General features: G+C 38.2%; 1 protein-coding gene across 1 annotated transcript in view; it reads left to right on the forward strand.

Annotated features, from left to right (window-relative positions):
* Nucleotides 1–132: 132 nt before the first annotated feature.
* The window catches only part of LRRC36 (leucine rich repeat containing 36), a 46,360-nt gene continuing 18,622 nt past the window's right edge, over nucleotides 133–27,870 (forward strand). Inside the window, exons 1-6 of the mRNA XM_065899226.1 lie at nucleotides 133–202; nucleotides 8,524–8,651; nucleotides 11,473–11,665; nucleotides 12,458–12,554; nucleotides 14,943–15,031; nucleotides 25,734–25,861. Coding sequence (XP_065755298.1) covers nucleotides 133–202; nucleotides 8,524–8,651; nucleotides 11,473–11,665; nucleotides 12,458–12,554; nucleotides 14,943–15,031; nucleotides 25,734–25,861 — 705 coding nt within the window. The remainder of the gene's footprint in view (nucleotides 203–8,523; nucleotides 8,652–11,472; nucleotides 11,666–12,457; nucleotides 12,555–14,942; nucleotides 15,032–25,733; nucleotides 25,862–27,870) is intronic.

Here is a 27,870-nt window from a genome sequence, read left to right on the forward strand (position 1 = left end):
ATAACGGCCCCCGGAAGCGCGGCGGCGCGCGGGGCAGGGCGGGGCCTGGAGGCGTGGGGCGGGGTTTGGCGCGCGCCGGGCGGCCTCGCGGGCGGTGACAGGTGAGCGGCGGAGTGGGGCAGGTGGGCGGGAATGGCGGAGCAGTGGGAGCTGGACGAGGAGGGCATCCGCCGCCTGGGGGCGCTGACCCTGGAGCAATCCGGTAGGGCCAGGCCGGGAGGGCCTGGATCGGGAACTTGGGGTTAGAGGCTGAGGGGAGAAAACAGGGGGAGGCAGAGGAATATGAGGTAGATGGCGGGGAACGGCGGTGGAGGAGCGGTCTCTGAGGCGGAGGAGGGGTTACTGAAGCGGAAGGGTTACAGTGAAGTAGAGGTGAAGGAACTGAAGTAACTGGGGAGTCTGGGGCGGAGGGTGAGAAATTGAGGGAGAGAAGCCGAGTCTAAAATGGAGAAGGAGAAACAAGGTTACGCGGACCCTGAGGCCAGGAACACAGAACTGGACAGTCTGAACTAGTGGAAGGAAAATGAGCCCCAAGAGGGGCATTGGCGGGAGAAGGGAAGCGCGGTGAGAAGGGCTTTTGAGGTCGGGGTGCTATTGAGGAGCCACAAAGGGCGTTAATTTTGGCAGTTTCGGAAACTAACGACCCAGGAGGGCTTTTCCTGGTTGGGGTGAAATGGGAAAGGATGTTCCTTCATCAGCCCCTCTCTTCGTCCAGTCTTCACCTCGAGAACTTAGCGATTCATTTGATCCATCTGGATGCGTAGCCTCCTTTTGAGACTCAGAAAGGGGTCTGATGTAAAAGGAATAGCAGCTGATCTCTCGAGGCGTTTAGATCAGTGCCTTGACTTCGTCCTAGAGGTAAAACGGGCGGAATGACTGCTGACCCCACCTCTGACCTGGGGTCTGACTCACACAGCTTGCTTTCTAAGTTTTTAAGGAGTAGAAATGTTGGGAAAGTTATCAGCGTTCCTGATTCAACTTTTAGCCTTCCTAAATTCACTGCATCGTAATGGCAGACCCTGTGTTAAATGCTTTCCCTGCATTATTTAATCCCCATAACAAGCCTGTGAAGCAGATGCTGTTACTGTTCCTATTTTACAGTTGAGGAAAATTGGGTTTAGACTCTTGCCCGAAGCCGCACAGCTGTAAGTAATGCAGCCAGAGTTTATTAACCCAGGACTCTGATTCCAGAGCCTGCGCTCTAACCGTAACAAAGTTACCTTTCTTCCTCTAGTACTTTTTATTTGTGGGATATGCAATAACTTGGTTTTATTTTATTTAAATTATTTGTTATTTAAAATTTATCAAAATTAATACATGCTGGTAACAGTCAAACACTACATGAGTGAGCAAAGAGGGTATTAATCGGTCCTTCTTCTGGAAATCCCCCACCCCACCCCAAAGATAATGGTTTGGTGTGCGTATAGATAGATTGATGTAGATATTTCAGGTTTTTCTTTTCCAAACTATTAATACTTTGAGCTCCCCTAATTTACAAGTTATCTAAGAAAAGCTTCATTGGCTTGACATACTGGTGTACCTTTCTTTTCTTTTTTCCTTTCCTTTTTTAAAAATTTATTCAATTTGATTTGGGGAGGGCACATACCCCTTCCATATTCCAGCTAGAATAATATGTGGCAGGATTTTTTTTTGCTTGTTAGCTTGTTTTTATTACATGTGAATAACAAAATTGTGCTCATTCTGACAATTCAAACGATACAAAAGTATCTAAAGTAAAAGAATATTCTTCCCTCTCCTTTTCTGTTGCTTATACAAACATACATACATAGGTATCCTTTTTTATTTTTTTAAGGAATAGAGCATATATACTATTTGGCAAGTTGCTTTTTTTACTTACCAATAAAACATGGATACTTTTCTTTCTTCCCTTCCATCCTCCCTTCCTTCCTTCTTTCTTTCTTTCTTTCTTTCTATCCTTCTGCCACGTGGCTTGCACATCTTCATTCCCCAACGAGGGATTGAACCCAGGCCCTGGGCAGTGAGAAAGCAGAGTTCTAACCCCTGGACAGCCAGGGAATTCCCAAAACATGGATACTTTTCAGTTAAATGAATGTGCTGGTATATGCATTCTAAAATTCTTCTATATAAAATCACAGTGGTCACCTTGGGGGAGAGAGGCTTTTCTTTTTTTTTTTGGGAGAGAGGCTTTTACTTTTATTCTGTACTTTTCTGTACTGTTAGAATTTTCTGGCTGTGTAATAAGCATTACTTTCTTTTTAATATCCAAAGGGATAATCTTGGTGGTACAGTTATAGACCTTTTCTGTATGTTTGTTTTCTTTGTTATATTACTCTGTAGTAAAAATTTCTAATAAATAATTATCCTTTGTCATGCAGAAAATTTTCATCTTAAGGTAGTCAAGTTTATTTTTCCTTATGATGTGTGATTTTTGTGTCTTATTTATGAAGTTTTCCCCTACACTGATGTAATAGGGTCCTGCATTTTTTTTCTAAAAATTCTGCAGCTTTGCTTTTCACATTATGTCTAATTTTCCAGGGGCTTCCCTGGTGGCTCAGTGGTTAAGAATCTGCCTGCTCATGCAGGGGACACAGGCCCGAGCCCTGGTAGGGGAAGATCCCACATGCCGCGGAGCAGCTAAGCCTGTGTGCCACAACTACTGAAGCCCACACACCTAGAGCCCGTGCTCCACAACAAGAGAAGCCACCACAATGAGAAGCCCACGCACCGCAATGAAGGGTAGCCCCCACTCCCCGCAACTAGAGAAAGCCTGAGCGCAGCAATGAAGACCCAACAAAGCCAAAAAAAAATTAATTAATTAATTAATTAACTATGATCTGTTTCGTTTGATATCTGGAAACAATGGATTCCAAATTTTAAAAAAATCTAATCTATTTGGAATTTATTTTTATATATGATATGTGATATAATATAATTGTATTTTTCTATGCTAATAGCCAGTTTTCCCAGAACCTATTTTGTAGTGTTATCTCTGCTATATTCCAAGTCACTTTATAAATGTGGGTCTGTTTCTGGGTTTTCTGTTCTGTTCCATTGTTCAGTTTATCTACTCCTGCACCAATATCAGACTTTTGTAATTACCATGGCTTAACAGTAAATCTTTTAAATTAATTAATTAATTAACTTATTTTTGGCTGCGTTGGGTCTTCGTTGCTGCACATGGGCTTTCTCTAGTTATGGCAAGCGGGGGCTACTCTTCATTGAGGTGACTTCTCTTGCTGCAGAGCAGGGGCTCCAGAGCACAGGCTCAGTAGCTCCGCGGCACGTGGGATCTTCCCCCACCAGGGCTCGATTCCCGTGGACCCTGCATTGCCAGGCAGATTCTTAACCACTGCACCACCAGGGAAGTCCCTGGAACTCTTTTTTAAAAATCACATATAGGGCTTCCCTGGTGGCGCAGTGGTTAAGAGTACGCCTGCCGATGCAGGGGACACGGGTTCGTGCCCCGGTCCGGGAAGTTCCCACATGCCGCTGAGCGGCTGGACCCGTGAGCCATGGCCGCTGAGCCTGCGTGTCCAGAGCCTGTGCTCCGCAACGGGAGAGGCCACAACAGTGAGAGGCCCAATTACCACAAAAAAAAAAAAAAAAAAAAAAAAAAATCACATATAAAACCTAAAAATACTTAACAGTAATTTCTTAATATTATCAAATATCCAATTAGTTTTCTAATTTCCCCACTGTCCTATACATTTTTTCTTTTTTTTTTAATTTTTGGAATCAGGATCTATGTAAGGTCTATTGCAGTTGGTTGATATTTACCTTAAATCTTATTTGATCTACAGGTTCTTCCCATTATTTTTCTTGTATTTTCTATTGTTTTTGAAGAAACTAGTCATGTCCTGAATAATTTCTTACAATCTGGATTTTGCTCACTACATTCCTAAGATGTTTAACATTTACCTCTGTTCCTTGTATTTCCTATGAATTGGTAGTTAGATAAGGCTTGATCACATTCAGGTTTGATTTTTTTTTAAAATTTATTTTTGGCTGTGTTGGGTCTTCGTTGCTGTGCACAGGCTTTCTCTAGTTGTGGTGAGGGGAGCCTACTCTTCATTGAGGTGTGTGGGCTTCTCACTGCAGTGGCTTCTCTTGTTGCAGAGCATGGGCTCTGGACACGTGGGCTTCAGTAGTTGCAGCACGCGGGCTCAGTTAGTTGTGACTCGTGGGCTCTAGAGCACAGGCTCAGTAGTTGTGGTGAAAGGGCTTAGTTGCTCCTCGGCATGTGGGATCTTCCAGGACCAGGGATCGAACCCATGTCCCCTGCACTGGCGGGCGGATTCTTAACCACTGCGCAACCCGGGAAGTCCCTGTTTTTTTGGGTTTTTTTGCAAGACCACTTCATAAGTGATGGTGTATACTTCCATCAGGAAGTATATAACATCTGGTGTTCTTTTTGTGATATTCTCAGTCATTGAATATGATTGCCTAGGATCCATTAATTCATTCGGGATTGCAAAATGATAATTTTAAAATTCTTTAATATTTGTTAGTTGTAATACTTATATAAAAAGATATTTCCTCACGCCAACTATTTGGTTATCCTGAGGCACAGTTTATATAGGAAAGAAAGGATAAAAGAGTTCCCATATACTCTTCCCCCCATCACACCTCCCCCATATCCCCTCTCAGTTTTCCTATTATTAATAACTTGCATTCACGTGGTAAATTTGTTATGGTTGTTGAACCAATAATAATACGTTATTATTAACTAAAGTCGATAGTTTACATTAGGGTTCACTCTTTGTGTTGTACAGTTTTGGGGTTTTTGACAAATGTATAGTCATGTGTCCGCCATTACAGTATCAACAGAACAGTTTCACTGCCCTAAAAATCCCCAGTGCTCCACCTATTCTTCCATCCCTCACTACTGAACCCCTGGAAACCACTGACCTTTTTCCTGTTGCCTTTTTCAGAATGTCATATAGTTGTAATCATACAGTATGTAACCTCTGGCAACCACTGATTCTTTAAAAAAATTTTTTTAATCTTTTAATTGAGGTATAATTGACATATAACATTAACTTAGTTTCAGGCATACAGTATAATGGTTTGATGTTTGTATACATTGCAAAATGATCACTGCAGGGGCTTCCCTGGTGGTGCAGTGGTTGAGGGTCCACCTGGCGATGCAGGGGACACGGGTTCGTGCCCCGGTCCGGGAGGATCCCACATGCCGCGGAGCGGTTGGGCCCGTGAGCCATGGCCGCTGAGCCTGCGCGTCCGGAGCCTGTGCTGCGCAACGGGAGAGGCCACAACAGTGAGAGGCCCGCGTACCGGGAAAAAAAAAAAAAAAATCTATTGTTAATCTTGCATTTATTTTTATTTTTTTAAATTTTTGGCTGCGTCGGGTCTTAGTTGCAACACACAGGATCTTTCCTTGTGGCGCACAGGCTTCTCTCTAGTTGCAATGCACAGACTGCAGAGCGTTTGGCCCCTTAGTTTGCGGCACACAGGCTCTCTAGTTGAGGCACACGTGCTCAGTGGCGAGGGCTTAGTTGCCCCGTGGCACGTGGGATCCTAGTTCCCTGACCAGGTATCAAACCCACGTCCCCTGAATTAGAAGGCGGACTCTTAATCACTGGACCACCAGGGAATTCCCCAGGTAATTTTGCACTTAAACAGATCTTTTACCCGTGTATGATTTTGTAGTAACATCAGGCATCCGTCATTTGAAAAATATTAACTCACTGAGTTATGTCTGTCTTCCAAATACTGGCAAATTTCATTTTGTTACATTAAAAAATCATGTTTGTTAGTATCATCACAAATCTCATCAGAGGTATCTTTAGGTTTTGGAATCTATCAAGTTTATGGTGGCAAATACAAGTTTATCAAAATTCTAATTTCAGCTTGGAAGCTCATATGTTATAATTGACAACAGTTGCTGTCACTTGTTTTCCTGAAGTGACAGCCTCACTTTCTTTATTTTCAAGAAAATGTCTGCCAACTATTCAAGTCTGAATAACCATAGTGTGTCAGATTTTTCAGGTAAAAATGGTGTTCAAAAAAAAAGGGGGGGGTGTTAGTTAAGCTGGCATCTCAAAATCCACACAAGTGTTTTCCCTCAAGGCACCCACCATACTTCAGTATTAAGCAGAAGTACTTCATGCGTACTTCCTATTTGGTCACACAATATAAAAAAGACATACTCAAGCGTCAAGATTTACTAAAATTAACCATTTTTATTGCTTTTTCAAGGGCATTCTTAAGAGAAAGTGGCTTTTTTTTTTAACTGCAAACATACAATGGTGACGAATACAATGACTAAGAATGAAGTTTGATGCCACTGCCTTGACTCATCCTAAGACCTCAGTAGTTTTTGCTTTTACACCATACATGCAAATGTCAACACAGCAAAAAGAGCTATTAATGTTCTAATATTATTATGAAAATAATTTTTAAAAATAGTTTTTTTTTTTAAAGATTTTTTTCATGTGGACCATTTTTAAAGTCTTTATTGAATTTGTTACAATATTGCTTCTGTTTTATGTTTTGGTTTTTTTTGGCCCCGAGGCATGTGGGATCTTAGCTCCCTGACCAGGGATCGAACCCACACCCCCTGCATTGGAAGGTGAAGTCTTAACCACTGGACCCCCAGGGAAGTCCCTAAAAATAGTTTTGATTTTGTGGACCCCTGTACATGTCTCAGGGACCTCCAGGGGTCTAGGGACCATGTTTTGAGAACTGTCACATTTTGTTATGACATCTTTTAGCTTTTGAAATTTGTTTTGAAATACTAAGTTAAAATTTTCATTTGTTTTGTGGATGTATCTTTTTGTAGTGCTTTCATTTTTTAAGGATGCTATTCTGCTCTTTTTTCTTTTTTGTTTTAATAACCTCATATAAAATATGACTGTAAACCTTTTCTGTGTCTCTTTGTTAAAGTGCATTACGTTTTCTATACTTTTAGATGGGAAGAGTGGGCCAGAATAGCTTTCCTAGTTTCAAGGTTTTGGAGCTCCCTCTTCTGTTGTGTTCACAAAGTACTAAAAATAGGGCTTTAAGCTTGCGGAGAACTGCCATCTCTGCCTCCCTCCCTGACTTGTATCTGGACCTTCTCTTTCTTTTGAACCTATTGTCTCTATCCCCTTCAATGTGGATTCTACTCCCACTGATTTCTCTCAGGGATGAGTCTTGCCTTGAAAGGGATCTTCAGTTTCATACTTTTTATAGTTTATAGGTCCTAGACTGCTCCAGACTGCTCCAGCACCTTAAGAGCTTATTTCAATGCAATCCCCTGGCAGTCACCTGCAAATGGGATTCTGCAGAAACTCCTTCCAGTTTTGGTTGCTGTTGTCATTTTGGCCCACCACACTTGCCAGTGAGCTCCTATTGGCAGTTTTGAGATTCTCCTCTTTTCAGTGCTGTTAGAAGTCTAGTTGACATATATGTATGCATGTACATATGTATGTGTGTGTATATATATATATAATATATATATATATATACACATATACCCACATACCTACATACACACACACATATATATTCTTTAAAACACAATCACACACCCAGACACAGAGTCATACTTTTCCCTCACTTAATGTCTTGGAGATCTTTCCATATGAGCATCTACAAATCTACCTCATTCTTTTTAATGACTGCATAACAATAATTAACATGTATATAGCACCATGTGTCAGGCACTACTCTAAGTTTTGTATACACACACATATATATGTATATATCTTTATATACACACACACACATATATATATATTCATTTAATCCCTACAACATCTTGTGAGGTAAGTACTATTATCTCCATTTTACAGATAAGGAAACCGATGCACAGAGAAGTTAAGTGACTTGTACAAGGTCACAGATCTAGTACATTGTCCATTGTATCAATGAACTGCTGCCTAGGCCATCTAGTTCTACTCTTCTCCTGATGGGCTCTTTGACAGTTTTCTTTTTCTCCTTTTCCTCCCTCCCTCCCTCCCTTCCTTCCTCCTAAAACTTTCCTGTGATTGACATCCTTCTGGTCTACATTATATATCCTGGCAAAATGTTGTGAGTATTATCTATAGGACTAAATCCTCACAGTGGGATTGCTGAATTTGTTTGTTTTGAGAACTTTTGGAGACTTTTACTACATCCTTCAGGGTAATTAGAGAACTCAAGGGTTCTGTAAAACCAAGGCTTCGCGTCACTGCGTAAGACCATATTGATGCTTTTTTTGCGCGGGCCTCTCACTGTTGTGGCCTCTCCCGTTGAGGAGCACAGGCTCCGGATGCACAGGCTCAGCGGCCATGGCTCACGGGCCCAGCCGCTCCATGGCATGTGGGATCTTCCCGGACCGGGGTACGAACCCATGTCCCCTGCATCGTCAGGTGGACTCTCAACCACTGTGCCACCGGGAAGCCCCATATTGATGCTTTTAAAAGGATGATCTGATCTTATGAGCCTTGAATGTAGGATCTTTTACAGATGAGATACGGGAGGAAGGAAGGCCTGTTTTCAGTGACTCTGCTCTTTATCCAAGCCAAGATCATAATATATCTACTGATGATCTCTTTTCAGAACTGGTGGAGTCTCTTTCATTGCAGGGATCTTATGCTGGAAAAATCCATTCCATTGGTGATGCCTTCAGAAATTTTAAAAGTCTCCGATCCTTAGATTTATCAAGAAATTTGATCACTAGCCTGAAGGTAAGTTCTATATTCTATGACCAGTCAGTTTATTTTTTTGATGAGAAGAAATAAAAGGTAGATAATATCAGCCTGGGGAATATAGCATCTTCCTTTTAAATGTTTCCAAACTAAATTTTACTATTCACTGTGAAATTCTTTTATGTTTGACATTTTTTTATTATAAAATATTGGGAAGAAATTCCTTTTATACTGAGAGAAAACTATATTAAACTATCACTGCCTAGGGCAATAGTACAATTTTTAATGTGTGTTAAAAAAATTATGAGGAGCACTGTTAAAAGTACAGATTCTTGGGAATTCCCTGGTGGTCCAGTAATTAGGACTCTGCTTTCACTGCTGAGGGCTCGGGTTCAATCCCTCATCAGGGAACTAAGATTCTTCAAGCCATGCGGCATGGCCAAAAAAATAAAATAAAATAAAATAAATATATAATAATAATAAAAGTACAGAGTCTTAGTCCCTATTCTGAGAGAGACTCTAAGTTCATAAATCTGTGGTGGGTCCAGGGCATTCCCAGGGGATTCTGATGATGTTGGTGCATGGCCTAAGTTGCTACTGTGAGTTTTTTCTAGGAGGGGGAGGAAATGATGGTCTTAAAAACAAAAATTTCCATGCCAGGAGGTGGTGGTGCAGAGGGCAGTTTAGGAAAGTAGGTGGGAGCATGCTTAAGCAGAAAGTGTGAGGATTAGCAAACGCACAGAAAGAGCTCTACAAATATAAATGCCCACACACACAGAGATGGAAGTTTTATTTTCTTTGCATAGACCCCCAAATGGTATTTCTTCCACGGTTCCCTTTTTGCCCAGCTATGGGGCTGTCTTGATAAAGCCCTTTTGTGCAAGACTGAAGGTGAAAGACAGATTCTATCCAGGATTGGTTAATGATCTGGATTATTCCTCCAGTTTTGCATTTCTTAGGGGAAACTTGTTCAACAACACAAATTAGACCCAATCTCAAGGTCTAAAACTAAGGGCCCCAAAAGAAGAAATCCAAGCTAGATCAAATTTCCAACTAGGATTCTAAAAGCAGAAATTCCAAGTTGAACTAGGTCTTTAGACTCTTTGATAACAGCCCTTTGTATTTGGCCCACAAATTTCAGAAAGTATTAGTACAGAGTTATTTAGGTCTCCTCATATGTATTTTTATCTGATTGCTCTTTTCAGACTAAAAAAAATTGAGTGAACATTGCTGTCATTTGCTTTTTTACTCTCTTTTGTTCCATTTCTGTAAATTGGCTGAAAACTGTTGTGAAGATTAATCAAATTAGCACGTGTAATCAAGTATTACATATATAAGACTCCTGTAGTGTTTGGCATATAGGAAGTACTTAATAAATGTTAGTTTTACAAATTTTTTTGCATCTATGATTTATCTGCATGTATTCATCTCTAGCAGTTCTGAATCATTTTGCTTAATTTTCCCAGGGGAGAAATGTTTTGTGTTTAGTTCTAGTGTAGTGTTGGGGAATACATGAATTTATGCCAACTGGGAAACATGAGAGGAGGATAAGAATTGTTTCCTTGACTTTTACAATGAGACATTAAAAGATTACTTGAGCTGGGACATCAGACACATTTAAAGACAGTCCTAATGGTGTACTGCCCTGAGAGTGAGGCCAAAAGCACTGATAAATATTCCCAACCATTGACCCTTTCACAATGTAGAAGTTAGTGGAGCTGAAAAAAGCCAGAAAGAAATGCATCCAACTGTAAACAGTGTTCTATTCAGAAATATTTTGAATATATCTTTGAGTTTTCTAAACTTCCTGCAATTATAAAAAGGTTAATTTTAAATGAGAGGAGAATAAAAACATTATTTTATAAATACATGATGGAAAATAATTTTACCTTTCTGAAATAACTCTCAATGACAGAGTTCCTTTTATGGTAACCATTTTTACTACTAACAGTATGTGATTATACATATATGTACATGTTTTGAAATATTGTCCTGAAATTTAGTGTTGGGCACAAGCACCTAACTAGCCAAATACATGAAAATTTAACAATTATTTTCAATAGTAAGTTTTAGCAAAGGAAAAAAATTGTGGCTTTTCTTCTCCAGTGTCCCAGTTCTGATTGTACTGTTGCTAGAGATGTGGGGGGAGGGGGGTGGGGTTGCTAAGTCCACAGAAATAGAACAGAAGAAGGCAGAACATTTCTACCAAGGAGAACTGACTGATTGGAGGATGGGGAGCTTGTAGGGTGGCAGTAACTCTGAAGGGGAAAACAAGGACAAAAGGGGCTCTTGACTGGTCCAGGAGGGAAGACTTGGAGATCACATTGTTTTGTTTTGCCATATAGTCCATTCACCCTAAAAGTGAGGTCTTGAGATATAAGAACATATACATACACACTTAATTTTTTTCCCTGCCGTTCTCCCCAGAACCATCTTTCTTTTGCCTCCCTCCCTCCCTCTTTTAAATTGAGGTACTCCTGGGGTCAGGAGAGTGGTTATAGCAAGGGTGAGAGAAGTACATAAGTGACTTGGCCTGGCTACCACTGAGAAGGATTGGATTGGGAGAGTGATGGGGGGCAACAGAAGTAGAGAACTGACCGCAGATATTTGGATGTCAGAGCTTATAAAGGAGGAAATGTATGATATGTATGAATTATTTAATGTATAGCACATCCAGTGCCCATGGGCTGCAGCATTCTTATTCTCAGGCAACTAAATGGGAATTTCAACCCTGCCTTTCTCATGGGTGTCTCAGGTAACTGTTTAAGGATGGAAAGTAATAGTTGTATTTCCGTCTTTATCTGTGAGATTCCTAGTGCTTCCCAATGTGCAGTTTCACAATGTAGTCTTTTCCTTGCAGGGCATCCAGTATTTATGTTCACTCCAAGACTTGAATTTATATTATAACAACATTCCTTCCTTAGTGGAGGTGTCCCGCCTACAGCCTTTACCCTTCCTCAAAGAACTAGATTTGAGACTCAATCCTGTTGTCAGGAAAGATACAGATTATAGGCTCTTTGCTGTGTACACGCTACAAACTCTGGAGAAACTGGGTGAGACCCTCCTCCCCTGTTCTTTGCCCCAGAATCTTACTTTAAACCAGCTGCCTCCTAACCTTTTGGATGTTGGCCCAGAGTATGCACTGGCAGGATATATTTGTTTATTAGTCAATATTTATGTAACTCTTTTGTTTTGGCAGGATGTATGACGAGTCCTTTTATTGTTTATTGAATGACAATCTATGATTTTATCAGTTACTTCCAGCTTTAGTTTTCTTCAGTTGATGGTTTCATCACCACTTCCTCCCCAACAAAAAGTTTCCAGGTTGAGATTTATTTTTCCAGGTGCCCCAACTTTGTAACTGAATTAGCAATAGAAAATGAATACAACAACTCTTTGGGGCTTAGTTGTCAAGGAACAATAAATATTCCTTCAAATGAGTTAGTCTGTATTTCTTTATAATTTTATTGTTGAGTATACATTTCTTATTGATATAAACTTCTATGTTACATGCCCCTGGGAAAGTTATTATAGAGGAACTAAGAAAAGTCTTTCAGAAATGGTGTAACTTTCAGCCTTAAGATTAGGCCATTTGGATTGTTTGCTGCCCAAGCTGTACTTTGCTGCAGAGGTAGTTACACTTATGTGGCAGTTGTTGCTATGGTGTCCCTGTAGTCTCCCTGAGTTACTAGTGCTCCAGTGACAACATAATAGCATTATTCTGTGACCCATCTCTAACAAAAGATGAGACTGATCTTTAGTTTTTACTCTGTGAATATGCTTTTCTGACCCATTACTGTTTACTCCAAAAAGAAACATGCTCAGACCACGGTTTTTGCCTCTAGATGACCGAGCCGTACGAGAAAGTGAGAGAAAGGCTGCCAAGCTGCATTTTAGTCAGTTGGGTAACAATGAAAATTTTCTTTTAGAGGTGGAAAAAAGGTAAGAAGAGTTTTTACAAAAAAATTTTTTAGTTTGGTTCTGGACAGAGAATAGTGAATTCCTGCTTAACTTTCTTCATTTTGCAGCAGAAATCTCTACAAGTTGTAAGAATCCTCAGATCAGAAATGAAAGTATCTATGCAACATTTTGAGATTTATATGGGGTGAGAATCTGGCCCTCAGTGGAACATTTCTGCTTTCTTGAACTATTGGGTCTTCTTTGGATATAATCGTTGTACATTCTCTAAAGGTGTTGTTCAAAGTTTATAGATAGGGATATTATGGTATTACTTATCATCCCCATAAGTGTATACCAACCCTTTCTTGGTAGAGTTATAAATCAGTACATGGTCTTTTCCCATTGAATTAGGAGGATTACGTTACCATGGGCAGGGTCGTTAGAGATAAATTTGTTAAAGAATGATAAGGGAAGCATTTCTGTACAAAACCAAAAGTAAATGGACCTTTAAGCTCTAAAGTATCTGAATGGTAGATTTTTTTCTATTTCTTATTACCAAAATTCTATCAAAGTAAGGTATCATATTTTCTACCCCAAAACTCATGCTTTTGAAAAAAGTTGCTTTATTATTTTTGAAAAATAGAAGTTTATTATAAACAATTTAAATAATACAGAAGTACAGGGAAAAAAAGTCAAAATCACCCCATATTTTGCTACCGAGTTAACTACTAGTAATGTTTGGTATGCATCCTTCCAGACATCTGTGTACCTATATACACATGTAGATATATCTATTAGTACTTTTTTCTGATGGTAAAAGTAATGTGGGTTTATTGTTGAGAATATGGAAAGTAGAGAAAAAAAACAAGGAATAAGCCACTCATAATCCCACTACCCAGAAATAAATACTAATTATATTATGGTAAATATCCTCTTAGTCTTAGGTATATGTATGTGTGTGTGTGTGTGTGTGTGTGTGTGTGTGTGTTTTGTGTGTGCATGTTTATATATTATAACAATATATAACATTATATATTATATAATCAATATGTAAATATAAAATAATAAATATATTACATTTATTTTATAGTAATTTTCTTCCTATACATACCTTTTTTAATTTGATAAAATATGAAAATATCCACACAACATTAAATATTCTTCCCCAGAATGGTTTTTATTTGTTTACTTCTTTATTGTCTTTCCCCTCCACTAGACCATAAGCTCCATGAGAACAAAGACCTTGCTTGTCTTGTTTATTGCAGTATCCCTAGTGCCTAGAACAATGTCTGGCCCATATAAGGTGCTAAGGAATAATTTGTTGAATGATGAATGAATGAAGTCAGTGCCTGTTGGCCTGGGATCTTGCTCGTTTCCACTGACTTTGCCTGTCTCTGCTCTGATCCATTATATATTTTATAATGTAATCCTCAGAGAGCAGCCTTAGTTCCCTATTTTTTTAAGCTCCCTTTTTTTTAAAGTCAAGTTTATTAAGGTTAATTTACATAGACTAAAATTCACCCTGCTGTAGAAAGAAATGGAATATGTCTTAAAAATTATTTGTATATGTACTTTGTAAATTAATTCCTATTTTATATGCATTGGGGTACCTTGTTTACTATAGAAATCCAAAGATGAGTTAATGTATAACTGAATAAACTTACTAGTGAGGCAAATAATTTTCACCACTATATTTCTGTTTAGTTACCTTATAGTGACTGCAAAAGCAGAGGTAAAATGTTGCTCAAGTGCCTGGTATTAACATTAATACTTTATAAGCTCTTCAACCTTGGGTGAAGGTTTTTTTTTAAAGCCTTTCTGAGTCCCAGGTCCCCCAACCTATAAAATGGTGATAATAGATTAATAGGAGATCTTTTATGATTAAATGAAATGGTGGGTGTAAAGTGCCTGGCTTATAGTCTAGGCTCTCTGTACTTACTGTATTTCCCAATCTGTACTTCCCAATCTTACTATACTATATCAACCAAGTGCAAACACTTGCCTTTCTTGTCTCTTTTTCAAACTAATGGCTATAGTTGTCTCCCTTATAATTCTTGGTAGAAGAACCTTCTTTTCTGTGTCCTAACTATGAGTTTTTTGATACAAAAGAAAATATTATTATTTATAGTATGAAATACTATTCCCTCAATCACCCAGACCTAAGTTTGTGTCAAGAAAACAGAGTAAGTTCTGAACTTTCTGGCTTTCATGCTTTAAAAGCTGAACTAGAGTGTCTTTCTCTCTCATTATTCCCAATAAAAATATGACTTTAAAAAAAATAGCTTTAACTGAAATATTTGTGAAAATAATATGTTCTAGAGCATTTGAAAAAAGAAATCTGATCACCCTGAAATAATGTTTTCTAAATAGCCTTTACTGGTGCTCTCAGAAGCTTCTTTTGAGTTTTAAATAAATTATTCAATGTGGTAGCTCTAGGGAGAAGACAGTGAAAAACTGTGTAGCAAATGAGAGCACTGCATCAAAAGTCAGCACTGATGTTGATGACAGGATTGAAACTGGTAAGTTTTCCCTTTCTGATCACAAAACGATTAAAACATTAGTTGTTTCTGTTTTCATGGCCAATCTTGAGTAGGATGAAGACAAAATAGTTGAGAAATAACCACATTTGAAGAAAGCACAAAATTTACTGGCTTGTATTTTTCCTCTTTTCTTTCACTGCCAGAAGGGCCCTATTTACTGAGTAGGCCTAAGCCAAAACCCATCAAAGTGCACAAGCTGTACTCAGTTCAATTTCACTTACATCACTTTATATCATTAGGCCATCCTGAAAATTGCATTACCCATCTCCACAGGATTCATTAACCAGAGACTCAGGACTCATCTGCATCAATGCAGCTGACACCATTAGCCTTCTGGACTTCTCCACCTTGAACCTTTGCAGCTACAGAATCTCTTGTGTTTGCGCTATATTCTTGGGGATTGTTGCCCATACACACTATTGGTAATCCAACGTGAATAAAGTGGTTATGCCACATTAATGGTCATGCCACAGGCTAGGAGAAAGCTTTCCACTGGAGGAATTGCATTCAATGTGCCCTTATAGATTAATTTGGTACTCATCAGATGACCTTTTAATTGAGAAAACTTTCTTTTGTATCAAGGCCTCTGTCCCTTTGAAGGGTCTATTGAATTATATACAAACTCTAAAAATTAATCCTTAAAATCTCAACAATAACTAATAGATTGACTATGCAGTTTAGACATTAAGGGTTTTCAGTTTGTAACATACAATATTTTATTTCCTGACTTCTTATCTATCTATGTAGACATTAATTGACAAGTTATTTTCACAGTATTTCATGGTAAAATAAGCCATAGTGAGGTATGATTTTTATTTTCCTTTCTTGGAAGTCTCAGCACATGTAAGTCATGGACCATGGATTGCTCTACTTCATCTTAAATAGCATTTTTTATATTTCAAAATTGATGAAATTCTATTGTAATAATTTTGGAAAATACTGAAAAGCATGAAGAACAATATTTTAATCACTCAGAAGCCTGTCCCCTAAAGAGAATCCCAGTTAATTTGGTATATAGCTTTCTTGGTTTTTTTCTAGGTACAAGCATTTATATATCCATTTCCAGAAAGACAAAGATACACTGAAACATAATTTGACTGCCTTTATTTGTATGAGCTGAGTTAAACTTCATTTATATCATATTACATCATTAGCACACACAGAGTCACTCTATGAATTATAACATATTAAAGTGCACGGTCTTTACTGAGAACAAACTGCTTTACTAGACACAGGGCCTATTTCTAAAGGTTCTTGGAAGCTCCAGCTGTTGCTGGAATTTTTTTTAATGTAAAATTTATTTTGCCATGTTGAAACGTTAAAGAGCTTTGCTTTCCCCTGAAAATTATGTTTGTGCTAGATCCCTGGGGAGTGTTGCCTGTAAGCACTGTTGGTAATCCAACATGACTAAAGTGGTTATACCACGTTAATGGTTGTGCCACAGGCTAGGAGAAAACTTTCTGAAAAATATTTCCCACTAGCTCAATTGTTCAAAACAGTGCTTTCTACCAATCATTTAGGATGGCAGGGAAACTCACTGTAATGGATCCTCATCCTAGTCTCCTAACCACATAATCTTTGACTCTTTCAAAGTTCCCTCTGTCTTTTCCCATACCCCTAAAATAAGCATACCTAGACTATGCCTTCAGACTCTCTTCTTTCTCTACTCTTTGCCCTATTGATCTCATCTATTTCCACAGCTTGCTTTATTTCCTCCCTGTAGATGACTCTTAAATATGTTGGTCTAGCTTTGACAACTTGTACCAGTTTCTCTGCACCAGTCCCCCATTTCTGTTGACCAATTATTAATATACACTTGGAATCACCACTGAATAATTTTCCAGCCCCTCAAGCTAAACATGTTAGAAAACCAAATGAACCCCTTTCCTCCAGCCCTAAACAGCTCTTAGGGTTTCATTAGTGTTACCACCACTTTCCCATTGCTGAGGCTCAGAACTAGAGCGGGGGTTGATGCTGCCCCTCCCCTAAAGTCCAGCTGAATGTTCATACCTTACACTATGATTCACAATTAACAAGCCTTTTCCCTTTTCTAATAGTCTCTTAACAGGCATGCCTAATAGCTATCATTTACTGAGTATAGACTCTGGGCTAGGCCCTGTGTATTGTCTCATTTAATCCTCACAACAATCTTGAAGGTGGTTATAATTATCCTTGTTTTACATGTGAGGAAACTGTGGCCCAAAGAGGTGAAATAACTTGCTCTAATTATACAGTAAGTGGTAGAGCTGGGATGCAAACTCTAGTCCATCTGTCATCAAAGTCCTCTTAAACATTACACCATGCTGCCTCCCAGTTTCTTCTTTCATTCTCTTAAAACTCAGCTGTGATTATTATACTTGCCTGCTCAAAAACTTGCATGACTCCCACTCACCTACTGAATTAAGAGTCCTTAATCTGACCCACAGGGCTTCTTTAAACAGTGGCTGCAGGTTATCTCTTCAACCTACCCTGAAACCTTATCTCCTGTTTCTCAACTACAGTATCCAATGCTTCAATCAAACCAAACCACTCCCTCCTTCTCATATAGTTCTTCCTTTTTCTCTCTTCTGCCCCTGAACTAATGCTGTCCCCTCTGCTTGGAATGCTTGAATCAAAATCCTGATCTTTCTTTATGACCCTACTCAAAGTCCATTCTTTTTAGTGAAATTTTTTGATTTCTCAACCAAAATTCTTTTCCTTTTTTTGTAGACTCACATAATTTATCTTCTAGAACATATATTCTGGAAATAGAAAATGTAGCCATTCCCTGAATCACTTGCAACATAATTAGGATAATGAGACAAACATGAAAGAGCTAAGTAACACAATTTCAGGCAGTGCATATGAAAACGTCAAATGAATGATACAGATCAGTATTCCTCGAACTCAGGGTTGTGGACTCCTAGTCCAGGGATATATCTTAGAGGTCCATAGGCAATGTGAGACCCTTTAATTTTGTGCTTTTGTTTGATGCAGTTATGAAAAATATTTAAAAGATGTAAAAGCAAAAATACTCTTGCAGTATTAGTCTGCTATTTAAAAATAGAATGTTTTTTAGATCAGCTTTAGATTTACAGCAAAACTGAACAGAAGTACAGAGTTCCCATATGCCTCCTGCCTCCACACATGCAAGGCCTCCCCCACTACCAACATCAGGCATCAGAGTGGTACTTTTGTTAGAAGTGATGAATCTACAGTGACACATCATCACCCAAAGTCCTTAGTTTACTTTAGGGTTCATTCTTACTGTTGTACATTCTATGGATTTGGCAAATGTATAATAACATGTATCTGCCATTTTAGTGGCACACAGAATAGTTTCACTGCCCTATACTCTGTGCTCACCTAGCTATCCCTTTCTCCCCTTCTGACACCTGGCAACCACTGATCTTTTTACCATCTCCATATATTTTTTAATAGATTTATTTATTTTTATTAATTTATTTTTGGCTGCGTTGGGTCTTTGTTTCTGCTCACAGGCTTTCTCTAGTTGCGGCAAGTGGGGGCTACTCTTCATTGCGGTGCCTGGGCTTCTTGTTGTGGTGGCTTCTCTTGTTGCAGAGCACGGGCTCTAGAGTGCAGTTAGTTGTGGCACATTTTGTTTATCCATTCACTTGTTGATGGACACTTGGGTTGCTCCCATGTTTTAGCTATTGTGAATAATGCTGCTATGAACATGGGTATACAAATATCTCTCAAGACCCTGCTTTCACTTCTTTGGGGTTTGCACCCAAAACTGAAATTACTGGATCATATAGTAATTTTATTTTTAATTTTTTTTAGGAACTGCCATACTGTTGTCCATAGCAGCTGTACCATTTTATATTCCCACGAACAATGCACAAGAGTTCTGATTTCTCTACATCCTTCCCAACGTTTGTTATTTTCTGGTTTTTTGACAGTAGCCATCCTAATGGGTGTGAGGTGGTACCTTGTATTTTTAAATTTGTATTTCCCTAATGATCAGTGATGTTGAGTATTTTTTTGTGTGTATTTATTGGCCATTTGTATATCTTCGTTTGGAGAAATGTCTATTCAGGTCCTTTGCTATTGAATCAGGTTGTTTGTTTTCTTGTTGCTGAGTGTTAGCAGTTCTCTATATATTCTAGCTATTAATCCCTTATCAGATATATGATTTGCAAATATTTTCTCCCATTCTGTGGGTTGCCTTGTTACTCTGTGGATATTGTTTTTAGAGGCACAAAATTTTTAATTTTTTAAAATAAATTTATTTATTTTATTTATTTTTGGCTTCGTTGGGTCTTTGTTGCTGCGTGTGGGCTTTCTCTAGTTGCTGCGAGCAGGGGCTACTCTTCGTAGCAGTGCGTGGGCTTCTCATTGCGGTGGCTTCTCGTTGCGGAGCATGGGCTCTAGGCACGCGGGCTTCAGTAGTTGTGGTGTGTGGGCTCAGTAGTTGTGGCTCGTGGGCTCTAGAGTGCAGGCTCAACAGTTGTGGCACACAGGCTTAGTTGCTCCGCGGCATGTGGGATCTTTCTGGACCAGGGCTCGAACCTGTGTCCCCTGCATTGGCAGGCGGATTCTTAACCACTGTGCCACCAGGGAAGCCCCTTAATTTTTCATGATGTTCAATTTGTCTATTTTTTCTTTTGTTGCTTTGCTTTTGGTGTCACATTGCCAAATCCAGTGTCATGAAGCATTTTCCCTATGTTTTCTTCTAAGAGTTTTATAGTTTAAGGTGTTACATTTAGGTCTTTGGTCCATTCTGAGTTAATTTTTGTGTATGTGTTAGGTAAGGGTCCAGCTTCATTCTTTTGTATGAGGAATGAGTGATGGGTAGCTGCTACTTTGCTAAGAACTGAATTAAGCAAAATTAACCCTAATTTACCTTCCACGTCTTCCCCCAGAAGTTGCAAGTCTTCAGTAGACCCCAGAATTCCAAAATAGTTATGACAGAATTCTGCCAGTGCAGTTGTTGCCTAGGTGGGAGACAGATGCCAGATGCTTCTTACTCTGCCATCTTCCCCTGTCCCCACAGTTTTGCCTTTTCCAGAATGTCATATAGTTGGAATCGTACAGTATGTAGCCTTTTCAGATTGGCTTTATCTACTTAGTAATATGCATTGAAGTTTCCTTTGTATTTTTTCATGGCTTGGTAGCTACTTTCTTTTTAGTGCTTAATAATATTCCATTATTATTATCCGGAATAATTGTTTATCCATTCACCTACTGAAAAACATCTTGATTGTTCCCAGGTTTGGGCAATTATGAAAAAAGCTGCTATAGACATCTATTTGCAGGTGTTTGTATGGACATAAGCTTTCAATTCCTTTGGGTAAATACCAAGTGTTTAGTTTTGTGAGAAATTTGCAAACTGTCACCCAATATAATCTGCTTTTTAAAATACCTTTTTATACTCTGAGTTTCTTAAATTGAAGTTTCTCAAACTGGATTCATATTTCAGAGTTTATGAGGATGTTGAGTTTGAGAAACACTAATGTAGATAGGCATATGCTATAGAGGCTTAGGGTGTGCTAGGAGCAAATGAGGAAAGGTTTTGTGGCAGATAGAAGTTCATTTCTCCCTCATATAGAAATCCAGATGTTGGCAGTCTAGGGATGTTATTGGGGGTTCTAAGAGGTGAATAAAGGATATAGTGGAGGGCAACTGTCAATCTCTGACACAATGGATGTGAGAGCAATTTAGCGAACAAGTGTATATCTACTGGAAAATCTTGTGTTAGAGGCTAGGCACATTAGGAAATGACACAACAGTGTCAGATCTTCAGATACTCCCACACCAGAGATTTATCATAGCTATTAGGTTACAAGTCAGGCTGAGACATGAGTTCGACTGTGATAGAGATAAAGAACTATGGGGGAGAGGCACTAGCAGTTAGTACTGACTGGGGACCTGGGAAAAGACTTCACAAAAAGGAGACATTTAGGTTGGGCATTCAAATAGAATTCATTGGGCATAGTTGGGTGTTAAGTGCATAGAGAAGTAGAAAAAACAGGTGTGACAGATTAGGAAATTGACTCAGCTTGTGACTGGAGCTAAGGTGCTTGACTAAAGCCAAGTTGCAAAGGGCCTCTTTACTAAACATTTTCATTTTATTCTCTTGAAAATGGGTAGCAAATGTGTTTTAGGTGGTAAGCATGATTAAATGTGTGACAGAGAGATAACTCTAAATTGGAACAGTAGTCCCAATGGGAGATAATAAGGACATGTCCTGACATAGGGCAATAATAGCAGTGTGAATGCAAATTAGGAGGTACAGATTGATTAAATCCTTGAGGATATGAAAAGAAAACTTGGAGATAAAACATTAAGTGTTTTTACCTGCAATGTTTTGCTAGGGAGTACAAACTTCAAAGAGTTGAATTTTGAATGAAATACATATCAGGTATTTAAGGCGGAAAAACACAAGGTTACTTAGGCAGTCTGTTCATGATGGGAAAAACTATAATTTCCTTTCATTATTATCATATCTACAATGGCTATCATATATTAATATATATTATATACACTATAATATTTATTATAATTTATATATACTAATAATATATGATAATATATATCATATATATTATTTCAAAAGTCGGGGATTAAGTTGTCCTCATTGGGGATAAGCAATTTAAAGGAAATAGCAAATCTTCATTTATTTTGGGGTTTTTTGTTTTGTTTTAAATATTTCTTTATTTATTTGGCTGGACTGGGTCTTAGTTGCAGCACGCAGGATCTTCATTGCCACGTGCGGGATCTTTAGCTGTGGCGGACTCTTAGTTGCAGCATGGGAATCTAGTTCCGTGACCAGGGATCGAACCTGGGCCCCCTGCATTGGGAGCGCGGAGTCTTAACCATTGGACCACCAGGGAAGTCCCCTTCATTTATTTTGGAGGCTAGTGTTAGACCCATTATTTCTGCTCTCAAAATTTTATCTCAGTGGAATCTAGGGTACAAGATGTTTATTAGAGATCAATATCGAAAGGAAGGGGAGGAAGGAGAGTTGAGCAGAGGGACAGCTCTAGAGCAAGGACTGCCCCTGGGCCCCATTTGGTCACTGCATATGGACTGCCTCTGGAAGGGCATGACTTCAGGAGGTAGTTCTCTGTAGCTGAGACACACTCTGAAGAGTAAATCAAGTCCTCCTTGAAAGGGATCTGGGTAGTGCATCTCTGTTTCTACCTCAGATGGGTTGCAAGGTTTTTGGCCAAATGTGTGAAGCAGGGCCTCATCCATATAAGATTACTGGTAATTGAAGTAGCCAACTATTAGTTCTTTGCCACCAGCATCAGCATTATAAAGCCATTTCTCTGTCATTAAAAATATAAAACAATTTTCAGTGGTAAAAAGATAATGAATTATGGTCCTATCACATTGGTTATATGGGTATAAAAACCTGGGCTGGACAACAATGTCATAAATATATTTGCTTTTGGAATTAAGTGTTGGATATATTTTACATCTGAAGAAAAAGAAGAAAATAAATTGAAGTATAAGATAAGAAAAAAATTATCTCAGAATGCAAATTGTTTCTTTTTCCTGATTTTTCCTGACTGTGGTACATGACATGCATAGTCATAATGTAGCAGAGCAAGGTGTCAGTTTATCTTTTTCAGGAGTGAGCCTATATCTTGAATATGACACCAAAAGTGTAACAACCAAAGAAAAAATAGATGAGTCACACTTTATAAAAATTTAAAACTTTTGTGTTTCAAAGGACACTATCAAGAAAGTTAAAAAAGCTGGGGAATTCCCTGGCAGTCCAGTGGTTAGGACTTCATGCTTCCACTGGAGGGAGCATGGGTTCCATCCCTGGTTGGGGAACTTACAAGATCCCTCATGCCGCGAGGTGTGGCCAAAATAATAATAATAATAATAAATTAATTAAAAAAACAAAGAAAGTAAAAAAGCAACCCACAGAATGGGAGACAATATTTGCAAATCATATATCTGACAAGGGTCTAGTATCCATTCTATACAAAAAACTCTTACAAATCAATAACAAAAAGACAAACAACCCAATTAGAAAATGGGCAAAAGATTGAATAGACATTTCTCTAAAGAAGTTATGCAACTAGCCAACAAGCACATGAAAGATATTCAACATCACTAGCCATCAGGGAAATGCAAATCAAAACCACAAGGAAGATACCATTTCACACCCACTAGGATGGCTAGAATCAAAAGAACAGATAACAAGTGACAGCAAAGATGTGGAAAAATTGGAACCCTCATACATTTCTGGTGGGAAAGGAAAATGGTATAGCTTCTTGGAAAACAATTTAGAAGTTCCTCAAAAAGTTAGAGTTACCATTTGATCCAGCAATTCCACTCCTAGATATATACCCAAGATAAATGAAAACATATGTCACACAAAGACTTGTACAGGAATGAAATCAGCATTATCCATAATAGCTGAAAAGTCTATCAACTGATGAATTGAGAAACAAAATAATGGCATATCTATATAAGGCATATTTTTCAGCCTAAAAATGATTGAAGTACTGATACATGCTACAATATTTATCTTGAAAGCATCATGCTACTTAACAGAAACCAGATACAAAAGGTCAAACATATTATTCCATCTACATGAAATGTCCAGAATAAGCAAATCCTATTTGATGTTTGCTAGGGGCTGGTGGGGAGGAGAGAATTGAGAGTGACAGTTAATTTGGTTTGTTTTGGGGTGATGAAAGTGAAGGTGGTGATGGTTGTACAACTTTGTGAATACAGTAAAAATCACTGAATTGTATTCTGTAAAAGGGTGACTTACATGGCATGTACATTATACCTCAATTAAAATAAAGATTCCCCCCACCAAAAAAAGTGATTCTATAGAATTTGATAATTGATTGACATTTGAGATGAGAGAGAGAACATCAAAGAACAAGTTTCTATCTTGAGGGATCGGGTGAATAGGAATGCCAGTATTAAGACGAGGGTTAGGGATGGAGGTGAGGACCATCAGCAGAAGTAGACCTGGAAGTGAAGATTATGAGTTCGATTTAGAAAATAATTGGGAATTCTCTGGTGGTCCAGTGGTTAGGACTCAGCACTTTCACTGCTGGGCCCAGATTCAGTCCCTGGTTGGGGAATTAAAATCCCACACACACAAAAAAAGAAAATACTGACTTTTTAGTTGTCTATAGGGCACACTTTGGGGGGCAGTTCAAAAAACTTAAGTCTGGACATGAAACGACAGATCAGAGTTAAGATATTTAGATTTAAAGTCAGCCAGATTTGGGAGACAGCTGACACCAAAGAGAAGGTATGATAGCATCCAGCAAAGAGTTTGGACCTTGGGGGATTTGTTTGAACCAAGAGGTAGGTTGAAAGAAAAAGAACCTGTGAATCTAAAAAAGAGCATTAGCAGGGTAGAACAAAAACCAGGATGGAGCTGGGTCTTGGACACCTGGGAAGTTTGTATTGTTCTGTAGGAAAGGGTTAAGAGGAGCCTTGAACCCAAAGTCACAGCTTACTAACCATTCTAATTTTCTACTAAGAATCAGGTTAAAATCAGCAATTTCTGCTTCACCTTTGTTTTTTTTTTTTTCCTGTGTTGCTACTGCAAAGGAACCACAGAACATAAACTTTGACAGCTTATGTCACTTTGAGAAATATAGTTCTGTCAAGTACAAGGGTGGAAGAACATCTTGTATTGAAGTAGTAGGACATTTCATTCCCAAAAGGCAACTCAGAAATAAGAAGCATTTTAGAGCTCCAAATGGACTAAAGGGCTGGATTTTCAAAAGGCTGGCTTTATTCTCACTCTGTATTCTCAGTTGCCCTGCCTTATAGTAGCTTTCTGTTGCCAGAGCCTGAACATGGGAACTAGCAGAAGAGCACACTGTTTGACTAAGGCCCAAACTTTGGAAACTATCTTAATTCTTATCCAATCCTACTAGAGAAAAAAACCTCCCTAAACAAAAACCTCTTATTTTCATCCATGGGTCTCCCAGAAGACCCCAAATCCCAGAATTCTGCAATTAATAAGTATTGATCAAGGATATGCAAAAACTTTTGTACAAGTGTTACAATCTAATAGAAATCCTAACAAACTCTTTTTGAGGTGGCCAGGATAGGATACAGTTTTTGTTTGTTTTTCCTTTCTATTTTTAAAGTTGTTTCTCTAATGGTAGGCAAAAATACTGGGAAACCTAAGGATTTGGCATTGGTTTCTATGAAATAGGTCCTGATTAGTCTTTTTCTTTGAACAAATAAGGAAATCAAGGCAGAAAGAAGCTGGTTTGAAATGATGAAGCTGATTTAAAATGACAAATCATTGCAGACTGTTGATTAAAGCCCTGGAGATGCCTGATGTCAGGAGTCTATTTCCAGCCATCTCCCCCTGTAGCTGGAGATTGTTGAATTGGTGTCAAAGTTTATTATATATTCACTTCAGAAGTATGCAAAATATTTGCCTTCTTAATTTCTCTTGAGCATTTCATAATTTATGAAGCCATTTCATATCCATTGTCTTGTTTTAACCTCACCTCAACTCTAAGAGATAGGAAATTTAGATTTTATCATCACTGTTTTACAAGTGGAGAGATTGAGAGAGGTTAAGCAGTTTGTCCAAGTTCACATGGTCTCCAAGTAGCGGCACCAGGACTAACTCTCAATCTTGTGACTTCTCTTCTAGTATCTTTCCATATGACATGTTGCCTTTAAAGTCTGGTCAGTGCTTCATTGTATGCCTTTTCTTTTGACACAGGCTCAAACAAAGGACTTTTTATTCCCTTCCCTAACTGGGAAATAAAGGATTCCCCAACAAGTACTTCTGTAACCCAGGGCAATGGTATACCAGATCAGAAATTAGACACTTTGCCACTGGGGACACAGGTAATGTACTCACTTTCCTGCTGATCTGTTGACTAATCAATGATTAATGCTAATAATCCAGTGGACTCTCAATTATTGTGAAGGTCTAAGAGGACTTTTTTAAATTAATTTTTATTGGTGTGTAGTTGATTTACAATATTGTGTTAGTTTCTGCTGTACAGCAAAGTGAATCAGTTATACATATACATATATCCACTCTTTTTTAGATTCTTTTCCTGATAGGTCATTACAGAGTATTGAGTAGAGTTCCCTGTGCTATACAGCAGGTTCTTATTAGTTATCTGTTTTGTGTATAGTAGTGTGTATATGTCAATCCCAATCTCCCAATTTATCCCTCTCCCCTTCCCCCTTGGTAACCATTAAGTTTGTTTTCTACATCTGTGACTCTAGTTCTGTTTTGTAAATAAGTTCATTTGTATCATTTTTTAAGACTCCACATATAAGCTATATATGATATTGTCTTTCTCTGTCTGACTTAAGAGGACTTTTTTGATGAAGGCATGTTAGACACTTTAAAAGGAAAGCACAAGACAGGATGCAAAGGGCCTTCTCTATTAATTGGCACCAATTGAATTGGTGTCAAAGTTTATTATATATTCACTTCAGAAGTATGCAAAATATTTGCCTTCTTCTTAATTTCTCTTGAAATTTCCCTCTCCCCCAGTACCTGATCAGATGTAGTATATTTATACATATAACTTTAGCACATTTTATGCCAGGCATTTTGGCACTCAAACAGGGATACAACTGTTACAGGTTTTGTCTGGTTTTCAGTTTTCTCCTCTCTAACCAATGTCTCCATTTCCTGTTACCTGGCTTCTTTACATTTTCTACCTCTGCCTTTTAATTACTGGATCTTAACATCTCAGGGGTGGCTCTCCCAACACTGCCTCTTCATTGAAACACAAAAAAAGAAAAGTTAAGCGGTAAAGATGGCATAGAAGTTGTGGGCAATGAAGAGATAGAGATCATGCAAGATGAGGGAAGAATTAAAAATAAGTTTTTAGAGAAAAAAATTAGTGGGAGTCCATTACTTATTTATATGAATGAATATGATGCAGGAAGCAGAATTGACTACTTCAACTTCTCCTTTTGTCTGCATTTTTATTGATAAATTATGAGCAATACGTTTGCTGAAAATAGCCAGAAGGAGAAAGAAGAGAAGGAAAGACTCTGATTAATCCACAGTTTGGATAATCAACACTGTACAAAGAAAAAGATAGTAAGATTTCAGGTTGAATTTATAATACCTTCATTTTATAAAAAGACAGATTAACATTTAGTTGGTTTCTTTGTTTTTGGAGATTCTACTTGGGTAATTTAGAAACTATTTCAATTACCATTTTTTTAAAAATTTGGTATTCTTTTAAAGGAAATGGAGACAAAATATACTATAATCTACAGTTAACATTAAATAGCACTTTTTAGATTAAAAACTTTGAAATTACTTCTTGAAGTGCGAGAGAAGAAGAAATTGAATAGCCTACTATATGTCCTCTTAGTTTAAGAAATAGGAAGTAAGATTTCTTTCTCTGCATAACTACCAAAAAGATGCTGAATACTTGAAGATGATTTTGTAAAAAGCAAACTCTAGAAAGCTTTCTACTTTGTATCAATCCTTGCTTAATTATGCCTTAGATTAATTTTCAGCCTATTAAAAAGTCTCAGTAGCTCCTATGGTTGATACTCAGCTTTACTAGAGGTAAAATAAGTATGGGAGTTCTTCAAGCAGAAATAAGTTGGAAAAGGTGGTACCATCTAACTTCTATGCTGAGTTATCTAAAGCAGAGAAAATACAATATTTCACTGTTTGGTATGTCCTTTACCATCTAAGGATATTTTGTCTTTTCAAGGTATCTCCTTATCTGCTCCAGAGCAACTCTAGAATCTCTTTGTATTGTGACTGTTTTAAAATAAGCTTAAATCTGGACCTTTGCTTGAAGATCTTTTCCCCTAGTTTGCAAGGATGGACTTGCTTACTAATAGGAAAGTATTCTGAACCTCCCTGT

Source organism: Phocoena phocoena, chromosome 20 (genome assembly GCF_963924675.1).
Source record: "Phocoena phocoena chromosome 20, mPhoPho1.1, whole genome shotgun sequence".
Classification (NCBI taxonomy): domain Eukaryota; kingdom Metazoa; phylum Chordata; class Mammalia; order Artiodactyla; family Phocoenidae; genus Phocoena; species Phocoena phocoena.